Here is a 7,820-nt window from a genome sequence, read left to right as displayed (position 1 = left end):
TGAGATAGGAATCAATTGCATGAATATATACTCAGTACCGTAAAAAAGTTGCACGTCCTTATAGCAGTTTCTAATTCATGTAGAGAAAACAGTTTAGAGGAAACAGTTTGTGAGCCTCGTACAAATCTTACTACAATCAAGGAAGTCGTTCTCCACAATGTTCCTAGTGCAGTTTTCCTCTAGATCATGACAAGTTTCTCCGGAACAAAGCGCATTGCATTCATACCTACATCTGTAAAGCAGCTGATGCATGGTACAGAGTAGGCAGACTTGAACCGCTGGAATGCAGGCGATGCAAGAACGATCACAATGTTGTGGTGTTCTTTCTGAGAACATTTCTGAAAAGAATTCATGTGTTTGGGTTATACATTTTCAACAGGAATTCAATTGTGTTATAACTAGTAATGTTTTAGAACGTCATATAGGGAGTAACTTTTTCTTATGGTAACATTTTGTGTTTTAAGTGTTATTGTATGACGGACGAGGAGACGTCGACGAAACTTGCGGCTTCCTCCATTGTTTCAGAGTTCTTAGAATTACATGTATGATTCCACATCAAATATTAAAACATATTGAGGAAAGGTCATCAGTCTTACCAGTGGGATCAATAGAATCCTTCATTAGTACGAGTGTGGGATATGGAAATTCCACCGAGGGGACAAGATTCTCACAGTCTAGGACGAGTCTTTGCCGAGACCTAGACAGCGAATCTTGTTCCAGAGGTGGAATTTCCCTATTCCAAACGAGTAAATAATGAAGGAGTATTTTCCTCACATCTTACGTACATATTAATGCATAACATTTAGATGATTTGAGAAAATTCTAAATAATCAAAATCCTCATTTAAACTTCGATGTGAATCGATATGTTAAAGTGAATGTTTTATTCGTTCAACTAAATTGTCAATGAATGAAACGACATACCTTTATAATATCAATACATTATCATTGTTTCACATATACATTCCATATTCAAATAATCCACCTTTTGTCGATATTTACATGGCATACTTTAACAAATTCTTTACATGTGTCAACGTCACCGGATATATAGTTATGACATCATCAATTAACCTTCATATTGATCAGACACAAATTACACGACAGGAGTAAAAATGTCGTATTTCTTCGGATCTTAGTAGCTGGATGGCTTATTCTATACATAAATAATATATATAAATAAACTTACATAAAAATAAATCAGAATTTGATAGATACTTCGTGCTATCCTTATTTCAATGTTGACGTCGCATTGTTTTGTGGATTTTATTCAAGTAAAGATTTTCATAACGCGATAAGCATATCCCTTTGAACGGTCGAACCTGCTGTGAATCCTATATCTTGGTCAGGTTAACCGAGTAACCCGTAGTGAAAACCAGTGTGTAACGAACGGCGCAAGAACTATCACAAAACAGCAAAGAAAGCATTGCACCCAGTGATAGCTTGTATTTGCAAATAATATCATTAGAACAACCATAGAATTTGCGAAATCCTGACTCTTTAAACCCCTATAGCATTACCTCATTTGTCAGTATTCTGCCTCGATTAATATTAATCATACGCACAACAAGCTCTCGTGTATTATACGCGAGAAGAAGGAGTATCTTGCAATGGCCTTCAATTCGACATTTAGATATATCGACGACGTTTTGTATATTAACAATGATAACTTTCATTCATATGTCGATTCGATATATCCCTGTGAGCTCGAAATAAAAGACACCACAGAGTCGTCCACATCTGCGTCATACTGAAATATTTCATCGAAAGTAGACACAAGAACAGACAGCACAATGGTGGACTGAGTATGGTTCCCTCTGTTGGACCTGCCCTCTGAAGAATTACATTTTTTTTACATATGTACATAATACTCATACAACATATCAATTTTCCAAATAATGTACATTGTAAAATATTGCATGCTCAATTCTTTACGTACATAGGAAAATCATGCCATGCTTCAGCCAAAACTTCACTAAACACTAACAGAGTGATACCATGCTGAATATAAGATATTATAGTATACCGTGTGTGACGTCCATTTTCTTAGTGATAGGTGTCTCGTCGTCAGAGAAGGTGCTGTGTGTAACACTTTCTCTTTTCCAATCTACAAATTACTCGTTTTTATTAATTGTTTTTAAACCGCGTTACTTTAGTAATATATATCTAGTTTATGTTACAGGAGAATGGATTCGATAAAAGCCTGGAATTAAAAGTCTTGTACTGCTTGAAGATTTCCAATAGTCAATTTCGAAATCGCTGATAAAATACATTTTCAATGTAACCTAATGGTAATGTTTTAGCACGGCCGTTTTTATTATGCATTAACGCATACTGAAACTACCTTCTTAAGTAGGAATTCACTTTATAGAAGTGAAGATAACAAACAGTGATCAATGTCATAAACTCTATAAAAGATACAAAAGTAATAGAAGGGCAATGAGTAAATATTCCCTGATCACATGTTACGTTCGCCTTCAGTCCTCGATCTTGATAGGTAAACGGATTAACCCGTATTCAAAATCAATATGTAGAAAAACCTAACAATTGCTGAAAAGGTAATCAATCTCATAACTCCTACTGTTAAAGATCAGATCGTACCTGTGACTTGTATCAATCAATCACAAAGATATATTTAAAAATTGTACAACTTCTTAACGATTATTGAAAGAAAATTAAATAGATAACAATTTACTAACTTACCATAGGTACATGTGTATATAATATCGGTGCTCGATGCTGGATTAATTCTGATTTCAAATCGGCTATTAAGTCCAATCAAAGTAATCATGATATCTAGCTTAATATGTTATACATTGTAATACATTCATTGTTATTATTATTATTATTATATATTTTAATGAAGTGCCAAATACCACATGATTTACAATGTATTTATACTGAAATAAAGCCTCCATAGTTGTCCTTTTGAAAGACTTAAATAAAAGGTGAAGATAACGAACTGCGATCAATCTCATAACTCCTACAAGCAATACAAAATAGATAGTTGGGCAAACACGGCTTCCGGGACACACCAGAGGTGGGATCAGGTGCATAGGAGGAGTAAATACCCCCTGTCGACAGGTCACACCCCCGTTAGCCCTATATCCTGATCAGGTAAATAGAGGTATCCGTAGTCAAAATCAGTGTGCCAAGAACGGCCTAACAATCGGTATAAAACATGTCAGACAGCATTTGACCTACTGATAGGTTGTGTTGACGAACTAGATCGTTATAACGACCATATCATTTGCGAACTGCTGACTTCAATCGAGACTGTTGAAACCCCTATACCATCAGCGTGTTTGTCAGTAGCTTGCCTCGATTTAAAAACTGACTATACGCAGAATAAGCTCTTGCGTATCGAATCAGTTGAGAGATATAAACGCAATATGCAAGTGATAATGGAATATTGCTACATACATATTGGAAGTTGACAATGGAGAAGCTGAAATAATCACGTTTGTCATACAGTTTAATTGTCAGTTTGCCGTTAATGTTTACTTTCAATGAAATATCTAAGTAGGAAGCAGAAGTGGAGGACTCTGCGGTGTCTTTTATTTTGAGTTCACATGGATATATCGAATCGACATATGAATGAAAGTTATCATTGTTAATAGACAAAACGATATATCTAAATGTCAAATTGAAAGCCACAGCAAGGTATTTCTTCTTCTCGCGTATAAGTTAATTTGAAATAAATAGCTTTATTGCAAAAGAAGATTTACATCATCTTTATATTGAACTGACAAGCACCAGATGTCAATCATGTACCAATGTATTACGCAATGTTTCTCATCGAAAAAGTTGAATGACATGAAAAATTAATTTTTCACAATTGAAAACCTGAATGGCTATACAATACATCAAATTAAAGCAACAGAGCAAAACAAATCAGAGCACATTGAAGATGACGCAGCTGCAATAATATTGTATTTGCCTTTGATATGTTTTATGTTGATATGCTACTCTTGCAAAAATCGACTCCATCTTGTGAGTCAACTATTCACAGTACGTTAACAAAGTATTATCAGCTCGATTATAAGTTATTATGGTGTACCTTGTATGATGCCCATTTCCTTGGTAACAGGTGCATCTTTGACATAAATGGTGCTGTGTGTAGTAAGTTCTGTTTTCCAGCCTTTACATTCACCTGTCATCTGGTCACACATCGAGTTCAAACACTTTTCTAGACATGTGTGTTGACAGAAATCACCATAGAACCCGTCATTACATCGGTAACATACACCAGTGATAGGACTACAGGATATACACTCCATCCTGCATTTTGCGCAGTTTGGTCCGTAATGTTTTTCTGGACAAACTAAAAGAATATTTTTATCATAAGATAGACACTACTTTTGGTACAAATTTTAAATCTACTTCTTGAAAAATATTCTTCTTGATAATTTCCTTATATAATCATCGCCAACTACAATCTTTGAATCATATCTCTGATAATCAAGACGATTTTACAGAGATAATGTTTGCTACCATTATTTGACATAAACTAACAAATATTTATCTTTATTTCTATTAGTGGGACATTACCTGTTTTTTATGAATTATTATGTCAAGTTGAAAGGTCCGTTTCATTTTACATTACTTAGATCCATAAAGAAGATAGAATTAAACATCAAAGAATCATTATAGACGAAGCAGTAGTTGGTTAGTTAGAATGGGTTAACGTCCCGCTTGATAATATTTCATTCTTATTGAGACGTCACCATTGCCAGTGGAGGGATGCAAAATTAAGTCTATGCTCGGTGCCTATAGCCTTTGAGCAGGAAGGGATCTTTATAGTGCCACATCTTTTGTGACAGGGGCCTTGGTTTGTGCATTGTCATCCGAAGGACCATTTAATGAAGTCATCTCGTACTACGAGCATAGGGTACAAAGGACCCATTCTAACCCACATCCCTTAAAATCATTGCGGAAATATAGTATCCAATTATATTTACTGATGGGGTACACTTCAAACAGCCTCAATGGTCCACCATCTGTCCTTATTATTACAACTGAATTCCCTGTCATTTCTCTGTTACATTCCAAGGCTTTGTTGTTTTGTTTTAATTCATTTGGTCCGGTAAAACTGAAATTCCGACACAGTGTAGACGAACTGGTTCTTACGTCACCATCTTTAATGTGTAATTCATAGTATCCTGATATAAAAGAGAATGTTTCAAATCAATCTGAGATAATACATTAGTGAGTACAGTTCAAGAATAACCGATGATGTAATATTCTACAATGATAGTTTTATAACAAGATTTATTTGTTGTAAAATATAGCTCAGAGTTGTATGACGATAATGACGCTATTCATTGATTATATATAGAAAAAGAAGTCCTGGCATAACAACTTGATAAGGCTACATACACACATTGCAATGTTTATGTTGTATGACCTAATCAAGATATAGATCTCACAGGAAACAGGAAACACTTACTCCTCCTAGGCATCAGACATTACTTTTGCTGTTTCCAGGGTTCTGTGTTTGCCCTGCTCTAAATTTTATATTCTTCATGGTATTTATGAGATTGATTACTCCTTGTTAAATTCACTTTTTTCCTTAAAGCATATTGATTGATTGATTGATTGTAAATTGTTAAAATGTCCCTCTCGAGAATGTTTCACTCATTTGGAGACGTGGCCGTTACCGTTGAAGGGCTGCAAAATTTAAACATAGCGCAAAATTTAGGACTATGCTCGGCGTTTACGGCCTTGGAGCGAGGATGCATTATTAACATACCACACCCGCTATGAGACGTTGTCTCGTTTTTGTGCTCTGATCTGAAGGACCACCGCATTTAGTCGCCTATTATGACAAGAAATGGTAACCTATTCTAAAACGGATACCCACGGGATTTTAGCATATTGAGAAAATTTTGATTCATTCAATGAATCACACACAACTTGTAAAATTTTGAAATTGATATACAAATTAAATATTTCACACCTGATTACTTAAAAATGGAATATAATGAACAGTGATCAATTACAAATATACTATCAATCATTAACAATAGAGAACAAGGTAAACACAAACCCCTCGAAATACCAGAGGTGGGATCAAGTGCAACGTAAGAGGAGTAAACACCCCATGTTGACCGGTCACATACAATGTGAATCCCTATCTTTTAATCAAGTAAACTTATAATGACTTATAAATATATACCTCCCCTGATTGATAATAGTATCCATTTCATCACATAGTTTTTATCCAGTTTAAGGAACCAAGAGGCCTGGTCATTTTCCTTTGAATGGTAAAATGTGTCCATGTTGCCGTCTAAAACTTTGGAAATTGGTTCCAGATCCGTACAATTCTGTACCATTGTTTGACCCAAACGAGATGGTCCTAAACAAAGACAGTGTGATAGTGAAGAAAAAAAAAAGAAATATACAAATAAATCGTTCTTTTTCCACCATAGAATTTATATTTTTCACTATTTAGATAAAAGCAAAATTAAGAATCTTTGTAAAATAAGATTTTGAAGAAACGGTAATTAAAATTGCAGTAAATGATTAAAAATAAATGATACACAGTGGATATGCTTAATGTAGATTAGGATTGCATCCCTATGCATTTACCTATAGGCTTAACTTCATATATTCTCAATGATCCATATCGTATTTGTCGAATTTCAATTTTATTCCCCTTTCCGTCGAGATAACCAGGATATTCACATGTGATCAGTCGTTGGGGGTGAACTTTGTTTACCTCCTTCAGATAGACACAGGTACTCGGTATTCCTTTGACCATCAGTATTAACAACATATATTTGATATTCTGCTTTTGAAAATATAAAAAGAACGAGACTAGACATCATTGATTGAATAATTCTTGCGAAATCACGATGAAAGTATGAAATTTTTATTACCCGCATCAATGCTGACGAAAATCCAATGAATTATGTAAGTATTGTCCAGGTCAACCGACCACACCTCAAAATACCCAGCATTGGTCAGAGAGAAAGTCTCCATGTCGTCATCACAACCATGGCTGGCGACAAAAGAGTCATTGGTTGAGGACTGGTTAGCTTTTTTACACACAAATAATGGTGATTTTCCTAGATAAGTATCAAATAATTGAAATTTCATATGACGATAGTAAATCATGATGCAAACAACATGGGATATATAGTCAAGACCGCGAAAATTAAACCTTCAATTTTAGTTTAGAGACCAGGCGGTCGTTTCACTAACCGATCATAGATAACAAACGTACAGTTACGTTTACGATCACTTCGATGTGCACGTCTACGAACGTTTCACAAAAACTCTCGATTTCGAAGCACGTACGATTTCAAGTACGATGTCTGACTGTTTAATATTCATATCTTTCGGAAGGTGGATTTTATTGTTGAAAGAAATATTCAGTCATTGTTCCCTCATGGTTTTGATTACATATTTATCGCCTACAGTAATTTATGAATGAAAGGTGAAGATAACGAACAGCAATCAATTTCCTATAATAGGAGATACACCAGAGGTGGAATCAGGTGCCTAGGAGGAGTAAGCATCCACTGTCGACCAGTCACACCCGCCTTGAACCCTTTATGTTAATCAGGTAAACGAAGTTATCCGTAGTCAACCTCAGTGTGCCAAGAACGGCCTAAAAATCGGTATGAAACAAGTCCATATTGTCAATGAAAATGAAAATTTTGAGCCAGATATCTAATGTAACGTACATAGAATTCTAAGAATGTTAAAAAACATTGATAAGATTATTGATTTTCTTGAAACTTTGAAGAATTTAAAAAAAAATAATGATGTATAAGATATTAAAGATATATTGTATAGAATTTTAAATACCATGTA

The 7,820-nt window shown here is 34.8% G+C and overlaps 1 protein-coding gene across 1 annotated transcript; it reads right to left on the bottom strand.

The window, feature by feature from the left end:
• Nucleotides 1-93: 93 nt before the first annotated feature.
• LOC130048657 (uncharacterized) lies at nucleotides 94-6,742 on the bottom strand. Its single transcript, XM_056145665.1, has 6 exons — nucleotides 6,591-6,742; nucleotides 6,178-6,357; nucleotides 4,961-5,161; nucleotides 4,060-4,323; nucleotides 2,026-2,106; nucleotides 94-338 (listed from the first exon to the last, which is right to left on the bottom strand). The coding sequence occupies exons 2-6, from the start codon at nucleotides 6,332-6,334 to the stop codon at nucleotides 94-96; spliced, it is 948 nt and encodes a 315-aa protein (XP_056001640.1). The 5' UTR covers nucleotides 6,335-6,357; nucleotides 6,591-6,742.
• Nucleotides 6,743-7,820: the final 1,078 nt, after the last annotated feature.

This window comes from Ostrea edulis, chromosome 7 (genome assembly GCF_947568905.1).
Source record: "Ostrea edulis chromosome 7, xbOstEdul1.1, whole genome shotgun sequence".
NCBI classification, from domain to species: Eukaryota; Metazoa; Mollusca; class Bivalvia; order Ostreida; family Ostreidae; genus Ostrea; species Ostrea edulis.
The sequence above is the reverse complement of the archived record's forward strand: the minus strand, read 5'-3'. Positions and strand labels throughout refer to the sequence as shown.

What these genes read in the sequence shown, in the direction of transcription:
- LOC130048657 (XM_056145665.1), bottom strand. Translation starts at nt 6,334, where the DNA reads ATGGTACAGAATTGTACGGATCTGGAACCAATTTCCAAAGTTTTAGAC. An exon ending in GTTTGAAGTGTACCCCATCA is followed by an intron (nt 4,324 to 4,960) that starts GTAAATATAATT and finishes ATATTCTTTTAG; the next exon opens with TTTGTCCAGAAAAACATTAC. An exon ending in GGAAATGGGCATCATACAAG is followed by an intron (nt 2,107 to 4,059) that starts GTACACCATAAT and finishes AGTAATTTGTAG; the next exon opens with ATTGGAAAAGAGAAAGTGTT.